General features: G+C 40.7%; 1 protein-coding gene across 1 annotated transcript in view; it reads right to left on the reverse strand.

Moving 5' to 3' along the window:
• LOC127801781 (potassium transporter 7-like) overlaps nucleotides 1-20,456 on the reverse strand; it is a 36,254-nt gene that overhangs the window by 14,591 nt on the left and 1,207 nt on the right. The window contains exons 3-5 of the mRNA XM_052337183.1: nucleotides 20,147-20,395; nucleotides 19,900-19,950; nucleotides 1,664-1,924 (exon numbers count right to left, since the gene is read on the reverse strand). Of these exons, the coding sequence (XP_052193143.1) occupies nucleotides 1,664-1,924; nucleotides 19,900-19,950; nucleotides 20,147-20,395 (561 nt within the window). The remainder of the gene's footprint in view (nucleotides 1-1,663; nucleotides 1,925-19,899; nucleotides 19,951-20,146; nucleotides 20,396-20,456) is intronic.

The raw sequence follows: 20,456 nt of genomic DNA on the forward strand, positions 1-20,456 counted from the left end.
AATGACAAATACTGATCATGCCTGGACATATTTAGGAAAACATCTCGTGGTCAATATCTATTTAAGAAATGGTTAAATATCGACATTAATTGTACACAATCTAACTGGAAAATTTAGGAAATAAATATTTGATGAACAATATATTTCCAAGACAACATTTCAAACCACAAAACCAAGGGGAGCAAAGAGTGTATATTCATCATTGATGGCAGTCAAACATCGAGTTTTGATTGCTGGTAAGATGAGTAAGATAAAAAAAAAAAGAAAATAATGGAGCTGTAACTTGAAACAATGTGATTAACATATGTCTACTAAATAATAAGGACAAATTACAAGAAACAATTCCAAGAAGACTGGTTAAAAAATATGTGAAACAAATCCCAGAAGAACAGTCAGTGTTAGATGAAAGGGAGATTAAACATGCACTCAAGTGGAGCGTATCTACAAGTCATATTCACCTAACCAGAAAAATACAAGACATGATGCAGGTTCTGTTATGTAGTCTGGATGAAAGGGAGATTAAACATGCGCTCAAATACAGTTCCAGTAATTTTCAAATGATGACAAAGTCACAATTTTAATTAGCTATAATTGTATCGTGACTTTATTCAATAGATATAATGGTTAACTTTGTATTCATCATACATGTTATGCCAATTATCAAGTCATATGTATTAATCCTCCATAACAACAATCATACCACCTTCCCAAGAATAAGACTTGCTCCAAATTAAAATCAACATCTAACTTCACATAATTTACAACATAAATGATGCCTATAAATGATTTTTCTCCATGTCTCTCAATATCACAAGTTTTTTTATGCCATAAGACATCTAAGAACATGGACTAATTCCTCTTTTTCAGTCTTCCTTGTTTTAAAAATTTTACACCAAAATATCCAATTCCTTTATGAATAAATCTTTTCAAAATAGATAGATAGATTTTTCAAATCATGCTTCTTTTCAACAAGTGAAAAATTGATTATTTTTTATAATATTAATATACTATAATGCAAATTCTTAATGTTTCTATGTATGCTTATAAAATATATGTTTATTAGATGCTATGTCGACAATGTGTCACATGCAGATTTTTCTTAAAATTACCATGCTGATGCATGTGCCATTATAAGACTAAACATCAAGTTATTCAAACAAAAGATCAAATTAGGTAACTGGATCAATTGTTAAAAAAGAAGGCAAGATTATTGAGGATGTCTCACAAAATCAAGGTCAGATGGTAAATATGGTCGAAAACTCTTAGACATGACATGGAATAAAATATGCTTATAGAAGATATGGGATAAAGATGATTAGAAAGCTAGTCATGTAGCCAACCTACCTAGTGGGGTTAAGCCTTGTGATAATGATAAAGATGGCTATGTTGATGCATGTATGGTGTGTCATATGTGTGTTGAGTGTACTTTCCAAAGCATATAAGTATTCAAAATCTTACTTGAACCTAAAAAGTGCTCTCTCCCAATAATCCAGAATAAAGAAAAGGCAGAAAGGAAAAGGACAAGACAGATTAAGACACAAATCAAATGACAACAATAACAACAATAATTTAAACTCAGCAAAAGGAAAACCCAAATAAAAAATTTCCTCTATATTTCTTATTTATCCACAAAGATAAGTATATTTCTTATTTTCTTGTTTACCTGTTGCACAAAGAAGACAACCCCCAAGAGCATACCAAGCCTTTGTTGAGTTTCTCTTGAAAAAGTAATAGATGTGAACAGGATTAAATGCCCTTAACACACTGCTATCATATTTTACAAGGTTAAATATGCCAATACCCCCAAGACAACAAAACCATATGAACAAGGCAGGGCCAACAGCCAGCCCAACTTTGCTCGTTCCATACTTCTGCACACTGAACAAAATTACAAGACAAGCGACTGAAATCATCATCACTTGATCTGCAATAAAAATAAAAAAAAAAATAAAAACTCATTAATATAAGAATTACAAGTATCTGAAAAAATATGGCATCACAGATGGAAGATGAATTAGCATATTAAACATAGCAGGAAAACAGAAGCATAGCCTGCATCCCATCTTAAGTGAAGCCAAAACCATAATCCCAGATCTGGGTTTAGGTAGTCCTCTAGGAACAATCATTTTTGCTTCTGTTGAAACAGCCAAAACATTTCCAATTCCTTAGAGAAAATGAAACCTTACCGCAAATTTGAAATTCCAATATTTCCAAAGAATGGTTCCAAAACATTACAAAGCTCTCTGAAACAATGACTTGTTTACATGATACGAGGAGAGAGAAAATTCATTAAAAAATTGTTAAGACATATGCTAGAAAGCTAAACAAAATGTAAAGTGAGGAAGGATGTAAAATAGAAAGGAAATTGGGCATTATTTATTCTCACTATTTTTTGCTACAATTAGTTCTTTTTTATACAAATGTTATCATCAAAAATTTTCTTCTTTTTTATAACTTCATCCTACTATTACTTAAATTTAACTTTTTTATAAACACTTTTCTAAACTATCAAATGCAATTTCTAATTCCAAATTGTTGGTATTCATTATCTTCCATTGAATTTTATTAACCGTGTTATTGAAAGAAAATAACCATAAAGGCCATCCCCAATGCATGAGGTTCCCCAGTTTGCGAAGGTTGAGAAAAGATCATTTTTGTATGCAGCTTTAGAAATACTTCTGCAAAGAGGTTGTTCCCACAATTCAAACCTGTGACTGTCCAATTACAAAAGAGCAACATAATGTAGCTACCAGGGTTTGCCATCAGAAAAATAAAAAATAGCCATGTTCTACTAAAAACCTCCCAAAATTTTAAATATTTTAGCATTTATATAACAATATTGTTGTAGTTATTGTTATCTTTATAATTTTTTAATTGAAATCCTATTCATATTTAAAAATCCAGGAACTTGCAGTATATAGAATTAATTTCATGCAGTTGAATTTACTTTCAAACTATTTGATTGCAAAATTTATACATAAGAAGATCTACTTTAATAATATTCAACTGCTCAATTATTAGACCTACAAAACCATTCATACAAATACCAAGTTTTTTTCTCAAAATATTTTTACACTTTTCTAATTCTATTACTGTTTTTCTCATGTTTTTAAAATGCTCTAAAAACATTTCCATTTCAAGTTAACCATAACAACATGTCGAAATAATATTTTGATCATTGGTTATAAAGTGTATTTACCATATAACATACCATATGAACACACCATATCTTTTATTGCAAGTGAAGCACATGAAGCTTCCCCACCAATAGGATGGCAATGGGTCACTAAATGGGTCCTATTTACCCATTTAAAGTTAAAGTGATTATTAAAAAAATCATATTTTGAGTCATAGAGATAGAATTTAATTGAACATTTTGTTAACAAGGAACTTTGAAGAGAATAGAATTCCTTAACTTTATTCCATGTGTAAACTAATCGATATATACAAGAGAGCTCCTACTCATTCTCCTAAAAGCTAGGAATAGATTGCAATCCTAATTAGTAGGATTAGATTACAACAATAGCTTTATAATTTACAGGTTTACATAGGAGATTAAAAAACTTAAAATAAAGCTTTAGTTCTTATCTTCTCAGCTCCTTATCCTCTTCTATTCAATCACCAACTATTCAAACTTTAAACTTCAATCGTTGACACATTTTACTAAAATAAGCCCTAATTACCCATAGCTATCCCTACCCACCAAGAGGGAATAAGGTTTTGTGTTGTCGTCGTCTTGTTGAGGAAAAAATCTTGGATACTCATTTAGTTGGGTGGGGCAGGGGGGTGGTAATGCAATCAACAACATACAGACCAAAAATCAGATTAAGAACCAAGTTGCCTTCACATGGTTAACAAGTTAAAACTCAAAAAAGAGATCTTGCAAATTCAAAAATCTAAAATTGTTGATATAGAAGTTTTTGTATATATTAACAAGTTATGAACTCCTCTGATTAAGTAATATACTAGTTACACAAACACTCCTCAAGCGAACTTATGATGCATCATGTTAAAACCCTAGGGTTTGGCTAGGGTTTAGGAAGGAATTAGGTAAGAATGTAGGAAAGGAATAGCAAAAAGGGAGGGAGAGACAGAACAGGAACAAAGATAATTGAGGGAGAAGAGAAGAAGAACCGTGGGAGAGTTAGGAGAATTAAGAGAAAGAGAGAACAGAATCTCCAATTCATTCATTCAACAACATAATCCCCATCCTCCTACAAGTAACAGTAACCTTTTATAGGCATCACTAGCAACTAATTAAAAGCATATTCTAGAAACAGCACCCATGTGCACTTTAACATAATTAATAGCATCTCCTACAAATAATTGTAACTAATTATAGTATTGCCCCTCTAATTCCCCTTGGGTCGTGACAATCCCCCCCCCCCCCTCAAAGGTTTCTTGTGCCCAAGAAACTTACAACTGCTGAACCTATTCTTCATTCAATTCTAGTCTTTACAATCTGATTTCTTCTTCGCCTTTTCTTATTCTTTTCTCCTACTTGCTTTGGCCCCTTTTTCTTTCTCCTTTTTGGCTTTATCTGATGAATGAAAGAGAAAACATCTCTTTGTTCAGCAGATATTCGAACTCTCTTGAAGTACCTCCTTTATTTTCCTATGCTAAAATCAGCACCAACTCCTCTGCATGTTCAGTGCCTAAGAAATATCCAACACTATCATCTGTTGTGATTTCTTTGGTGGTGCCTAGAAGACCAACAAAATCTTTTGTCACACTTTGACATTTTTTAACTTCTTTTTCCTTGTTCTCACTAGCACTATTCTATAGATCCTCAAAAATTAGTTGTGTATTGTCATCAAGTATTGGAGGAGTACCTTTTTTTTAAGAGAAACAGATTTGAAGTCTTCAAAATCTAGAGTTGTAGTGATCATATCCTTTCTCGAGTTCTCAGCATATTTTACTTCTCATCTACCTTAGAGATCTCAGCAATCAGAGCATCTTTTACTTCTCGAATTTTCTCATCCATTGCAGGAAGTTCATCAACTTTTTGCTGAAAACAGTGTGTTACGTTAGTAGGCTGATTAGTGGGTTGTTTGGCCTAGCTAGATATTGTTTCCTTTGTTAGAAAACAAGTTGCGTTCGGGCATAGCTGGAGGAATGTTCTAGCATGCACGTGACAGGAGTGAAGGATGTAAAGGCCAAGTGGACTAAGGGCTAACCGTTTTTGGTGCCCAAATTTGGACATAGATCAGTATATATTACACTGATCTACACGCCTAAGTCCATAGGATGATTGAATTGGAAATTAGTTTCCCTCCAAACTCTCTTCCCTTTCATTTCTAAATTCTCTCATACCCTTTTCTTCCCCCTAAATTCTCTATTCTTTCTTCTCAGAACACCAAGGATTCTCCCTTGTTAGATTGGAGGTCTAACAAATTGGTATCAAAGCAGAGTCCTGGCCGACGAATTCCGATGATCTTGAGCAATGGTCGATGGCACGCGGATGAAATAGATGGAGATGCAATTACAACAAGTAACTGCAGCGATGACGGAGGTACAAACTCGGGTGGGATCGATGAAAGATATAATCAGAGTTGTCGTTGATAGGAAGTTAGAAGTCGTCTCAAATCGGTTGCAAGGGGAGATGTGAGACCAGATTAGGGAGGAAATGGGGAGCATAGTAACATGGTGCGAGACCAAATGCAACAATTCGCGATGATGTTTGCTAACCAGGCACCGGCAAGGCTATCCCCTGATTTTCCACCTCGCAAAAGATTGGACCCCATACTACCAAGTATTGGTACGAGTCATGGAGGAGTCGGATTCACAGAATTGGGAATGGATCCGGTAGCTACCGGAGATAATTGTGACAGGAAGGAAGGCTGAGGCTCCGATGAATTACAATCATACGAATTTTCCAGTGCCTAAGTTAGAATTACCGGTGTTTGATGAGTCAAAGCCCCCGGTGGTGGATCAGGAGGTGCGAGAAACTGTTCAATATTCACCAAGTAACTGATGACCAGAAGGTTACTCTAACAGCAATATATCTGAATGACAAAGGCGACGTCTGGTTCCAAGGATGGGCAGGAGTGAGGGATAATTGTAGTTGGGAGGAGTTTGCTAAGGGAATGTGTGAGAGATTTGAAGAATGGAGAACAGTAGACATTGTAGAGAAGTTCAATAAGTTAAGACGAATGGGAACTGTACATGAGTGCTTTAATTTGAAGAGCTAAAATCACTCATGCTTAACAAAAATCCCTATATGAATGAGGAGTACTTTGTATCAAGCTTCTTCAGCGGATTGAACGATGATCTCAGACCCATGGTAAAAATGATAAGGCCTAGATCGATGCAAGAAGCAGCTGAGTATACTTTGCTACAAGAATTAACGGTAGAAGCATTGATGAAGAAACAAAGGGGCCAAATGAGAGGGGTTAACCTGGGAATGGCACCATTAGGAGGGAGGATAGAGAGAACAAGGAGAATTTCAGAGGAGGAACTAGGGTGAGGTATATGGCCAATTTAGTCCCTAATCCGAGTTTACCACAGAGGGACAAGCTCATTGAGCAAAGGAGGGCTGTTGGATTGTGTTTTAAATGTGGGGATAAATACACCATCGAGCAATAGTGCAAGAAGCAGTTGCTTCTACTACAAGGAGAAGAAGAGGAGATGGTCATGATAGAAGAAGAGGAAGGAGAAGGGAAGAGGGTTATTTCCTTACATGCAATCAAAGGAGTGGCCAGTAGTAAATTATCAAAGTAGAGGGGAAGGTGCAAGACAACACTCTCATGGTCTTGATAGATAGTGGAAATACCAACAATTTCATCGATGAGGGTACAACCAAGAGGATGAAGTGGTCATTGGCTAGCACAGAGCCATTGTCAGTAACAGTAGCTAATGGAAGCAGAATGATCAGCAAATCCGCATGTTTGGGATTTTGCTGGGAAATGTAAGGGGAAGAGTACCAGGCGGATTTGAGGCTACTGAAGTTGGGAGGGTGCCACATTGTGCTTGGGGTTGATTGGATGAGGGGAGTCGGTCCAATCAGTTTTGATTTCAACAAAATGGAGGTGACCCTATGTCATGACTCTAGGAATTACCCAATGATATATTAGTAAATATAATAGCAGGAGTTGGCATACAATATACAATAATTGTAATTTCTTTTCTTTCTTTCTGTTATAGTGTTTTGTCTTATTCTATAGGCAATTAGACTAGTTGTTATATTGCACATGGAAGTATGTTGGAGGCTATTAGGCTATATATAAGCCTCAACTAAGGTTGGATGGATTTTATGCTGATTTTGATATTGAATTCTCAATTCTCTTCCAAGATTTCTCTCTAATCTCTCTCTCTCGTTCTTCTGCCATTCTCTCTCCACTCATTCTAATTTCTCCCCCATTCTTCTTCAATCTTCCCTCTATACATTATGTTCTTGACATTAAATGAATCGGATCCTTCTGATTTCCATTCTAGTCTTAGGCTAAACCCTAGGACCATAACAAATTGGTATCAAAGCTACTGTTTCTCGGTGGCTTTCTTTGTTGATTCTCGAAATTAGAAGGCAACTATGGAATCTAGTAGCAGCAGGCGAGTGCAGGTAGTTTAGGCCAACCCCTTGACTCTGGCAAAAAATTGCGGAACCGATCGAGTGCAGTAGGTTTGGGAAGAAGCAGTGACTAAATTCGGAATTAAACTCGAATTCGAAAGGTGAAGCGGAGCAAAGAAAGCTTCGGCTCAGAATTGACGACAACGCAAGCCAGGGGAGTTCTGACAGTGACTCCGCGCAGCTCGCCGCAAAGTCAATGGTTTTGTGGCCCTTGGACGGCGATTGGGTGAAGAACGAGGGCACTAATGCCGGCGGAAAAAGAAGTCACGATTGAATTAGAGCCTTGAGCGATTCAAGAATTTGGGAGAAATTCCAATCAAAGGTCGATGATTAGGCAGAACTTGAGGAAGGAAGCGTTGATGCATCACTGGTTGGGTTATTACTGGCAAGAGTGTTCGCGATTGGAGTGGGTTGATAGGCGAGCATACTTAAAGTGTTGCGAACAGACAACGCTCGCGATTGGTGAGGGAGTCCGTCGAAGATGGTTGGGTGAGACAAAGGCGTTGATTCTGGCGAGAAAGGAAGGCACGAAGTGGAAGCAATCGCACACAGAGCTTGAGCAATCTTGAATCCGCTGTAATCTTGTGTGGAGAGCGATCGGTGCCAGAGGCTGTCAGCTCACGGCTAAGACTCCAATCTTGTCCAAAATTGAAGGCGAGCAAGCCAGGAGGATTCACGATTGGAGCCTGTGGATGGTGATTGGGTGGCGACCGATACAAGGAGGAATTGGACTTGGATTGATCAAGCAGCCATGACAAAATCAGCAAGTACCAGCATTCCAGTTAGTCCGACGAAGGAGTGGCTCTCAGCTTGAAAAATTCAAAAGTGTTGTTCGATCAAGGAAGGTGACCTCGGTTGTGGAAGAAAAGCGGAAGGTTTGTCTATTGAATTCTAGAGTAGTAGGTTGATTCATTGCTATTTTTTCGAGTAGCTACAGTTGCGATTCCAAAATTGAAGGCAGATCAGAGTGGTGCAGTTGAAGCGAATGGGCGAATCATAGCCACAATGAAGCGAAGCTAATTCCACAGGAGATTTTGGTGATTCAATGCAGCTACTTCAACAGAGTTAAGTGGATTCTCGAAAGTTTACAGCAAAGCCAACGACTCTCTGCGGGTTGGATCGAGCCGTTTACTGCTCGAAGTGGAAGGGTGAAGCAGTTTCGGCAGATTTGGTAACCAATTCATAGTTTATTGCAACCAGCGATTCTCAATTCCTGAGAATTCCATTGGTTGCATCAAAATTAATCAAAGGAGGCGAGCAGTCCAGGCGATTCCACCAGCAATTTGAATTCTGATGGAGGATGACATCAGGATGAAGCCGAGAGAATCTCAACTGCAGCAGAAGGATGCTGCATTTTCAGGGGGATGTCCTGCTCGTGAGGCCATAGGGAGTAGTATATGCACGAGGACATTGGAGTCTCAATTGCAACAGAAGAATACATTATTTTCAGTAGGAATGGAGCCTCAATGGCAGCCAAAAGAGGCTGCATTTTCAATTGGCAGCAATAGGGACAAAGGAACAAGCAATGGGATCCATGAAGAGTGCGAGGAATTTGGTCATATGTTCCACGAGAAGCTACAAGAGTTTGCGATGATACTTATTAAGAAATATCATTACAACTTTCCAGTGGAATACTTTGATAATTATCACGGAAGTTTTAATGAGGATTTCCTTGAAATGGAGTAGCCAAAGGAGAAGTCAAGATTATGGAAGAGCGAATCAGTGCTTACCTCCAATGTGAAGTGGAAGAAGGATACCGATTTCAGCAGAACTATTAAGGAGGAATGCAACATTAGTGATGAAATTGGTGGTGAATGGCATTGTTCAAAAGGAATCTATGATGAACAGATTGATAGGGCAGCAAAGGCAAAGGGACAATCTGAAATTGTTGAAAGAGAGGTTCACATAGAGGGAAATTCCAACAAACACAAGGAAGGAGGAGCTGCTGAATTATTTTCATGTAATCAGGAGATTCCAACTGAAACTTCAGCCAATATTAAGGAAGTTGGCATTGTAGATGAAGCAAACAAGCTAATGGAAACTCAGGATTCCAAAGATGAAAGAAGATTGAATGAGGAGATTGAGGTAGACCACACTCTACAAGAGCAAGAAGCTGATCCCGGTGATGCATAGCCTAATCTAGATGTAAGTCATGTAAGGGAAGAAGGTCGAGATGGAAGCCAGGTATCAGTCAGTGAGAAATCGTTGGCTGGAATTGAAGTTGTAGCAGCTCCTAATGTTAATGCTCACAAACAGTCTTGGTATGAGTATTCAAGGAAAGAATACAAACCTCCATTGCTGCATTTTGAGGCTGTTGTTGATATTTTTTCAATAGAGCATGGTTGTGGGTTGAATGGGGATACAGTAACAGCAACTATGGATGTAGATCTTCCCTCCTTACTTGTATTGGACGATAATGAAGTACTAACAGAAGTCGTTGTCACAGCCTAAGGGGTAAACTTGTAATTAATCCTCCAGTTAGTTGGGTAGTTACCCAGATGTAGGAGCTACTGTTTGTAGAGAAGCATAGCTAACTGCACATGGCCACTTGGCTGGCAACTTGGCCAATGTAATAACCGTTTCTCTTATAAATAATGAAGGCTACCGAGGATGAGGATCATGTGAGAATTATGCACTGATCTTTTCCCTCCACTTTCCCTCTCAAGTTCTACCTCTATCTTTCTCTATTTCTCTCTTTTCCCTCCCTCAATTTCCTATCCCGCCTAACCTTCCTTCTCTCAATTACGAGAAGGACCCTAAGCAAACCGAGGGTCTGACAATTGGTATCAGAGCCAGCGACCTGAGCGCGGAGGATGGCTAAAGGCACCAGGGCGAAGCAGACGGAGTCCCGATTGGATGCGGTGGAGGGTGGAATGCGGCAGTATCGGGAACAGGTAGAGGACCGACTGGATCTATTGGAGCTGGGCATTCATAACACCCACGAGGAGATTAATCGTAGTCGATCGGAATACGCCACTAATTTGGATAGGACAGTGGACCGAGCGGTGACGGGGTTACGAGAGGAGATCGCGGGGCTCAGCCAACAGCTTAATCAGCAATTGAGTGTTGCCTTAAGTCTCTTTGCTCAACACCTGCACGCCAGCTTACCCACCGATTTTCCCCCCAGAGCGTCTTCGGTGCCAATTCTGATGACGCCAAGAGAGAGTCGGAGATACCCGGGACATGGGGGGACAGACAAAGGAATGGAAACTGATCAACCTAACTTGAACCGTGGAGGAGGGGGAAATCACTTCACGTTACAAGGACCCAGAATGGACATCCCTCCGTTCGAAAGGGATAGGCCCCGGTGGTGGATCAGGCGGTGCGAGAGAGTCTTTTACCAGTATCGGGTGGCTAAAGGAGAGAAGGTGAACACCGCAGCCGCGTACTTGGACGATGTAGTGGACGCTTGGTTCCAGAATTGGAGCCGAGACAGGATTGAATGGAGTTGGTCGGAGTTCGTTAATGGGCTCTGCAATCGGTTCGGGGAGAAGACCAGGACGGACGTTATTGAAGAATTCAATAAGCTGAAACAAAGGGGAACGATGGAGGAGTACCAGATACGGTTCGAGGAGCTACGATCACTACTGTCGCTAGCTCACCCGTCCCTGGATGAAGGATACTTTGTATCTAACTTCATCAGCGGGTTGGATGACTTGATCCGACCAACGATCAAAATGTTGTACCCCACATCAGTGGGGCAAGCTGCAAAACAGGCCAGACTCCACGAACTGTCCCTAGAAACCTTTGCTAAGAGGCATCGCCTGCCAACGAAAGGCATGAAGGAGGATACCTCTTACACAGGGGTGAATAGAGGCAGCAACCAATCCTGGCCAAGAAACGGTACATCAGGAAGAAATCCACCGACCCAATTACCCGCCAAGTCCCTATCCATAGAACAGAAGAGACAACTGGGACTTTGTTTTAGATGCGGGGAAAAGTATGGAGCGGGCCACCAATGTAAAAGGATGTTGTTGACAATGGAAGGGCCGGGAGAGGAAGATAGGGATGAAGCTGAGGAGGAGGAACCAGGGGAACCTATAGAAAATGAGGAAGGGGGGGAATTGTCTATGCATGTGCTGCAAGGCCAGACCTCGGGCAAGGTGCTCAAAGTGCAGGGACTAGCAGGGAAGAGGGTGTTGGTAGTTCTCATAGACAGTGGTAGCACCCATAGTTTCCTGGATGAGGAAACAGCCGCTGCGTTACACTGCCCTCTACAGGTGACTGCCCCACTCTCTGTATTGATCGCCAACGGCAGCCAGATGGTGAGTCAATCACAATGCGTGGGGTTCAGATGGGTGATGAATGGGCATGAATTCACTGCTGATCTGCGAATTCTAAGGTTAGGGAAATGTCATGTGGTCCTAGGGGTGGACTGGATGCGAACGGTAAGTCCTTTGGTCTTTGACTTCAATACATTAGAGGTCACCTTTGACAGGGAAGGTCAGAAGATAACTCTGGCAAGATGCCAAGGAACAGGGGATTGCAAGGCAGTAACGGGAAAGAGATTGCAAAGGCTGTTGGAACAAGGGGGGACGGCCATAGGCCAGTTACATTCCCTGTATGCTAGAGAAGTGGATCTCGGTGAAGAGGAGGAGGTTGCACCAGGCCAAGGGAACAGTGGGAAGCAACACTGGGACAGATCTCTACTCACAACAGAAAATCAGGTACATTCTAATGGCTCAATTCACACATTGCTAATGGAGTTTGAGGATTTATTTGCCACACCTACCACACTCCTTCCATTCCGTTTCTTTGACCATTCCATACACCTTAAACCAAACAGTGCACCCATAAACCTCCGAGCCTACCGTTACACCCCTCTATAGAAAGCTGAAATCGAAAAACTAATTAAGGAAATGCTGTCCAAATCCTTAATTCAACCCAGCCAAAATCCATTTGCATCTCCGGTTTTGTTAGTAAAGAAAAAAGACGGGTCATGGAGGTTTTGTGTGGATTACCGTCAACTTAACTCCATCACCGTCAAAAACAAATTTCTCATTCCCATTATCGAAGATCTCCTTGACGAGCTAGCAGGAGCATCTGTTTTTTCCAAACTCGACCTCACTTCAGGGTACCATCAAATCCGAATGAACCCAAGAGACTATCACAAAACAGCCTTCCGCACACACCAAGGACACTATGAGTTCTTGGTTATGCCCTTCGGCCTCACAAACGCACCGGCAACCTTCTAAGCCCTCATGAACCATATCTTTGCCCCCCACTTTCGGAAATTTGTGTTGGTCTTTTTTGATGACATTCTAGTATATAGTACCAACCTCAACCAACACCTAACCCACCTACGAATGGCCTTTGAAATCCTCAAACACCATCAGCTCTATGTGAAGAGATCCAAGTGTACCTTCGCAGAAGCACGGGTGGAATATCTTGGCCATATTATCTCAAGGCAAGGGGTAAGTACCGACCCACAGAAAATTGCAGCTATGTCCCAATGGCCCAAACCCAAGACCCTCAAGGAATTGAGGGGATTCTTAGGCCTTACAGGCTACTATCGAAGGTTCATACAAGGCTATGGAATGATCAGTAAACCCCTCACCAGTTTATTAAAGAAGAACAGTTTCTTATGGGGAGTGGAGGCTGACCATGCTTTTGTTTCTCTTAAAGAAGCCATGACCAAGGCACCCATTCTGGCACTGCCGGATTTCTCTAAGGAGTTTATATTAGAAACGGACGCCTGTGATTCAGGGGTAGGGGCGGTCCTAATACAAGAAGGTAGGCCGATTTCATACTTGAGTCAAGCTCTAGCTCCAAGGCATGAAGGCCTAAGTTTCTACGACAAGGAACTATTAGCTGTCCTCATGGCAGTGGAAAAATGGAGATACTACTTGGAAGGCAGCTCTTTCACTATTCAGACCGACCATGAGAGCCTTAAATTCCTATCCCAACAAAGGGCTCACAATCAACTACAACGGAAGGGGATATCTAAGCTCGTGGGATTTGATTATATCATCCAATACAGGAAGAGGCGCGAAAATGTAGTCACGGATGCTTTATCAAGAAGAGAAGCCCAGGGCAGTGCCCATGCCATCTCAGCATTGATCCCAGACTGGGTGCAGGGCATAACCGCCAGCTATGAAAAGTCTAACTGGATTCAAAATTTACTGGTTCAATTGGCAGTACAATCCCCAGGAGACTCGAAGTATACGTTAAAGGAGGGCTTGCTCTGATACAACGGCCAGGTAGTCATTGGGGAGGATGAGCAACTGAAGAAAAAGATCCTACAATCTCTACATGACTCCCCTATAGGGGGACATTCGGGACTAAATGTAACATATCACCAGGTGAAACAACTCTTCTATTGGCCAAGGCTCAAGAAGGATGTAACTCAGCATGTCATCAGATGTACCACTTGTCAACAATGTAAACATGAGCAGGTGCCCTACCCCGGCCTCCTCCAGCCCTTGGAGATACCCTCCCAAGTGTGGGAGTAGATAACCATGGACTTTATCAAAGGCCTGCCCAAGTCTGAAGGCTTTGACACCATAATGGTGGTGGTCGATCAGGTCACCAAGTTTAGTCACTTCATTACTCTAGCACATCCCTTCACGGCTACTGAGGTAGCCCGAAAACTTATGGACCATGTGTTCAAGCTCCATGGCATGCCACGAGCCATCATATCTGATAGAGACAAGATTTTCACTAGCCAATTTTGGAAGACCCTACTGCATGGACTGAGAATTGGGTTACGGTTGTCATCAGCTTATCATCCGGAGACCGACGGCCAAACAGAGCGGGTGAATCAATGCCTCGAAACATACCTACGATGCCTCTGCTTTAACCGACCAAGAAGCTGGAATAGGTGGATAGCTTTGGCCCAATGGTGGTACAACACCAATTACCACACTGCCCATAAGCGGACTCCTTTTGAAGCCCTCTTTGGATATCCACCTCCCATAATTCCGGCGATCATACATTACAGCCCTGCAGAAACTACAGCGGATCAATACTTACAGGCCAGACAAGCAGCCTTGCAAGTTATTAAACAAAAGCTTACTTCAGCCCAACATCGCATGAAACAGCTAGCGGATAGGCACCGCACGGACCGCAACTTCGAGGTAGGTGCCGAAGTTTTTATGAAGGTTAAGCAGTTCCAACAACATCTGTTTACCAAGGGGCCTATATCTAAAATCAGTCCCAAGTATTATGGACCCTTCAAGATTGTCGAAAAGATCGGACCAGTGGCATACCGCCTACTCCTTCCAGAGGGTGTGGGATTGCACCCAGTCTTCCATGTCTCTTTATTAAAGAAAGCGACGGGCACCACAGCCGACGTCCACCAAGAGCTACCAGAATTCCAGGACGATCTCATTGTTGAAGCTGAGCCTAAAGCCATACTAGAGAAGCGGGTGACCTACACAAACTCGGTGCCACTTACACAAGTTCTAGTGCAGTGGACACATTTGCATCCTGACCACACAACTTGGGAATACCTCCTTGATCTCCTATAGTGGTTTCCACGGGTCGCTAGTCTCCTGTAATTTCTTGGGGACAAGAAATAATTCAAGGAAGGGGGAGTTGTCACGGCCTAAGGGGTAAACTTGTAATTAATCCTCCAATTAGTTGGGTAGTTACCCGGATGTAGGAGCTACTGTTTGTAGAGAAGCATAGCTAGCTGCACATGGCCACTTGGCTGGCAACTTGGCCAATGTAATAACCGTTTCTCTTATAAATAATGAAGGCTACCGAGGATGAGGATCATGTGAGAATTATGCACTGATCTTTTCCCTCCACTTTCCCTCTCAGGTTCTGCCTCTATCTTTCTCTATTTCTCTCTCTCTTTCTCTCTTTTCCCTCCCTCAATTTCCTTTCCCGCCTAACCTTCCTTCTCTCAATTACGAGAAGGACCCTAAGCAGACCGAGGGTCTGACAGTCGCGAACATGGATAGTCCTTCCATTGGACTCCAAGGTTCAACCACTAGCTATGTCAATTCGAAAGTGGCTGATCATGTCCATAGATTGGAGACCAAGCTTGATTGGATATCTATTACCAGACCCCAGGGGTGGTTGTATTGGGCTTAAACTCGATGAAGTTTTTTCTACTGAAATTCTGGGCCAATTTATGCTTGGAATTAATCTTGGAAACCTAAGAATGAAGAAGAAGAAGCCTAGAAGGAGAAAGAAAGAAAGAAGAATTAAACAGATAGAGAAAACGGGCATTGGATAAAGAAGTAATGGCTAGGTGGTAATAAGTTTCTTGGGGACAAGAAACATTTCAGGAGGGGGAATTGTCATGACCCTAAGAATTACCCAAGGATATATTAGTAAATATAATAGTAGGAGTTGGCATACAATATACAATAATTGTAATTTCTTCTCTTTATTTCTCTTATAGTGTTTTGTCCTATTCTATAAGCAGTTAGACTAGTTGTTATATTGCACACGGGACTATGTGGGAGGCTGTTAAGCTATCTATAAACCTCATTGAGGTTGGATGGATTTTATGCTGATTTTGATATTGAATTCTCAATTCTCTTCCAAGATTTCTCTCTAATCTCTCTCTCTCGTTCTTCTGCCATTCTCCCTCTACTCTTTCTAATTTCTCCCCCATTCTTCTTCAATCTTCCCTCTATACATTATGTTCTTGACCTTAAATAAATCGAATCCTTTCGATTTCCATTCTAGTCCTGGGCTAAACCCTAGGACCATGACACCCTAGACAAGGAAAGAGACTGGTACTGCAGGGGAATATGGAATTAAGAACATGTAAGATGATCAAGGGGAAGAAATTACAACTAATCAGAAGGAAGGTGTCTCAAGTAGCTCAGCTATTTTCCATTGAAGTAGCTGAGTAGATGGATGAAGGGACTGAAGGGGGTCCTACACCTGGGAATCCACCATCCACTATCACCTGGAAGGTACATGAATTGGCTTGTCTTGATGCATTATTGGTTGAATACAAAGACCGCTTCGTAGAACCTAAGAACCTACCCCTCAAAAGATCCCTAGACCACACAATACCCCTCCAACTTAATGTTGAACCAGTGAACATTAGGTCCTACCGTTACCCTCCTAAGCTCAAATATGAGATTGAAAAACTTGTGAAAGAATTGTTGAACCAAGACATCATCAGACCTAGCCATAGTCCCTTTGCTTCACCCGTCCTATTGGTGAAAAAGAAAGAAGGAACATGGCGTTTTCGTATCGATTATTGACAACTCAATGTCATTACCATCAAGGACAAATTCCCAATATCAATCATTGAGGACCTTTTAGATGAGCTCAAGAACGCATCTATATTCTCTAAATTGGACCTAAGATCGGGATACCATCAAATTAGGATGGATCCAAAAGATATATCCAAAACAACTTTCAAGACCCACCATGGCCATTTTAAATTCACCGTTATGCCCTTTGGCCTAACCAACGCCCCAACCACATTTCAAGCTCTTATGAACCAAATTTTTGAACCCTACCTCAGAAAATTTGTGTTGGTTTTCTTTGACGACATCCTAGTCTATAACCTTTCCTTTGATCAACACATAAACCATCTTAGGGCTACATTTGAGATCTTGAGATTCAACCAATTGTACATCAAGAGGTCAAAGTGCGCATTTGCACAAAAACAGGTGGAATATCTTGGACATGTGATTTTAGGAGCTGGGGTGGGCACTGATCCCAAGAAAATTGAAGTTGTGGTAGCATGGCCTAAACCCATCTGCATCAAGGCACTAAAAGGATTCCTAGGGCTCACCAGTTATTACCAGAGGTTTGTGAAGAACTACGGCCTAATCAGCAAGCCCTTGACAGAGTTATTGAAGAAAGAAAGCTTCAAGTGGAACCCCAAGGCTGAGGAGGCCTTTGAGCAGCTGAATAAAGCACTTAGTGAAGTGCTCGTACTAGGTCTGCCTAACTTCAGCAAACCATTCGTGCTAGAGACTAACGCCAGCAACTATGGTATAGGGGCAGTTCTTTCATAGGAAGGCAGGCCTCTAGCTTTCCTAAGTCAATCTCTAGCCCCAAGGCCTCGGTCTTTATGAGAAAGAATTGATGGCAGTCCTCATGGCAATAGAGAAGTGGCGACACTACTTGGAAGGAGGAAGGTTTATTATCCGGATAGATCATGAAAGCCCGAAGTTCTTAATGCAGCAGAGATTACACACCCAACTGCAGAAAAAAGGTATGACCAAACTTATGGGAATGGACTGCACAATTCAATTCAAGAGAGGAAAGGAAAATGCAGCAGTTGACGCCTTGTCACGCTGCTAGAAGGAAGGGGAAAGTGCAGCCATATCAACAGTAGTGCTCGATTGGCTCCGGGAAGTTACAAACAGTTACCAACAAGGAGAGTGGATCAAGGGATTATTGGAACAGCTAAGCATAGATGCTAAGAGCAGGCCGGATTACTCATTCAACAATGGGGTGATAAGGTACAAAGGCTGGCTGGTGATTAGGGATAATGAGGAATTGAAAGGCAGAATATTACAGACACTACATGAGTCCCCTATAGGAGGCCATTTAGGGATTCAAAATACTTACCGCAAAGTGCAGCAGGTATTCTTCTAGCCTAAACTTAAAAAATATGTATGGGATTACGTGTTAGGTTGTGATGTGTGTACGTGTTGGGTTGTGATCTGTGCTTTCCATAAAATACAGTTGCTCGAATCGAGCTTTATCGGAATAAAGCTAAACACCTTAGCCACCACAGAAAAGTCTGATTGTGAGGCTAGAGAGAAAGAGGAGGTGCGAGGTGAAGAGAAGGAAGGACTACAATCTGAATTGAATGCCATTGAGATAGAGCTATGGCTCTGATACCATGTAACAAAACCCTAGGGCACAAATAGAGAACACAATAGAAGGAAGAAGAAATACCTCTCAGGAATTTTACTAAATTAGAAAACAAAAAATGAATACAATAATCGAACTCAAAAGAAGAGACACTGCTATTTATATAGCAGGCTTCTAATTGAAGGCACCTTATAACCGCCTAACTATAATAAAAACAATAGTAGCAGTAACAAAACATAGCAACATAACATTAAAGATACAATAAGAAGCCTACTATGCTTTCACAAGACGAATTCGCCTTCAAATCTGAGTCGCAACAGAAACACAACCGAGGATGGTTCGGCTTTGATACCAAATGTTACAACCCTAGGGGTTAGGAAGGAATTTGGTAAGAATGCGGGAAAGGAATAGCAGAAAGGGAGGGAGAGACAAAACAGGAACAAAGATAATGGAGGGAGAAGAGAAGAAAAACTGTGGGAGAGTTATGAGAATTAAGAAAGAGAGATAACAGAATTTCCAATTCATTCATTCAACAGCATAATCCCCATCCTCCTACAAGTAGCCTTTTATAGGCATCACTAGCAACTAACTGAAAGCATATTCTAGAAATAACACCCATGTGCACTTCAACAGAATTAATAGCATCTCCTACAAACAATTGTAACTAATTATAGTATTGCCCCTCTAATTCCCCTTGGGTCATGACACATTATTTATTCAAAAACCTAATACAAATTAAAATGATTCTTCTTTGTCCTTTTTGCATAGAAGTTAAGGACTGCATCACCTATCATGATGTAGCACAATTCCAAATATATCATTTAACAGAACTAAATATGTTTTTTACAGATATATCTTCAGTATAAATATGGAGCAGATCATTAGTTCCCATTAAGGTCAAAAGGGGCTATGACAAATGACAGCTTACAAGAATGACAAAAACATCCCAAGCTAGGAGTTTTCATCAGGGAGTATTCTTCTATAGTTAACTATATGCAAATATTTACATTTCTCTCTATGTTTCAATTATCTTAATTGTATGACCTGGAACTGGTGGTTACTTTCCAGTTTCTATTGCTCTCTCCACTAGCAGGATTCCAAATTTCCCATATGCAAACTAAAAATTGTCAGTTGCATGAGGTATAATATATTGGTCAGTAAAACCATAATTTGTTGCTGGTGACTGCAAAGTTCTACTTCCAGTGTCCCATTGTCAATCCAAGTATCCCACCACTCCAGGCAGGTAAAAGGCAGAAGTTCATTTGGGACCACAAAAATTGTTTAAGGAGAACTACTGCATTATTACTCACTACAATGGCTACCTTCTATTACAGGGCCTCAGATGACAAATTAGACGTGTACGAAATCCTCCTTTCTTGTAAGAGAGGTTATTTACCAGGTTATCATTTGGTTATGAGTTATGACAATATAGAGTACTAGAAAATAGAACTAATTTTAATCAAAGATTATTCTAAATAACAATATTTTCACATATTAAGCAGCATTAATAAATTAAATAAATAAATGAACTAAAATTAACTATTATTCTATGTTTACTTATTCAATGATTGATCATATCATGTCACCTTGCTCTATTCCAGATACTCCAACTTTTAAGCCACCAACTGCAGACATCACTGCATCAAGAAAAAACAAGAATATCTAAAAATCTAATAACACTTCCATACTGGCACATAAATCAAATTTTCTCAATTAAAATTGTAACAAGACGTAAAATCTTTTTTTTTTTCTTTTTTTCCTTTGGTTTTGTAACTTTGTTGCTATATCTTTCAACATCAGACAAATACAATGGGTAAGAGTTCATAAAATAACCTGACATTGCTGGTGTAACAACCCCATCTGCTATTACCATAGAAGTACCAGCAAGCACCAATACCAGGAGCATCTTTTTAAGTGTCAGAGAAGCTTCAAGTCTCTCTTTTATTTTTAATGATCGTTCAAGTTCAGCAGACGGCACTTTTAATCTGAAGCTTGAAATGCGTGCATCAGACGGGAGTTGATTTGGTAGAAGACTGACCTTAGCATGCCGACAAATTAATGAGTATAGAGCAAACGTACCACCTGCAGCAATCAGAGGACAAGAAAGTGGTACTTGTTTATATACACCAGAAAGAGAAGCATA

The sequence above is a fragment of the Diospyros lotus genome, chromosome 5 (assembly GCF_014633365.1).
Source record: "Diospyros lotus cultivar Yz01 chromosome 5, ASM1463336v1, whole genome shotgun sequence".
Lineage (NCBI taxonomy): Eukaryota > Viridiplantae > Streptophyta > Magnoliopsida > Ericales > Ebenaceae > Diospyros > Diospyros lotus.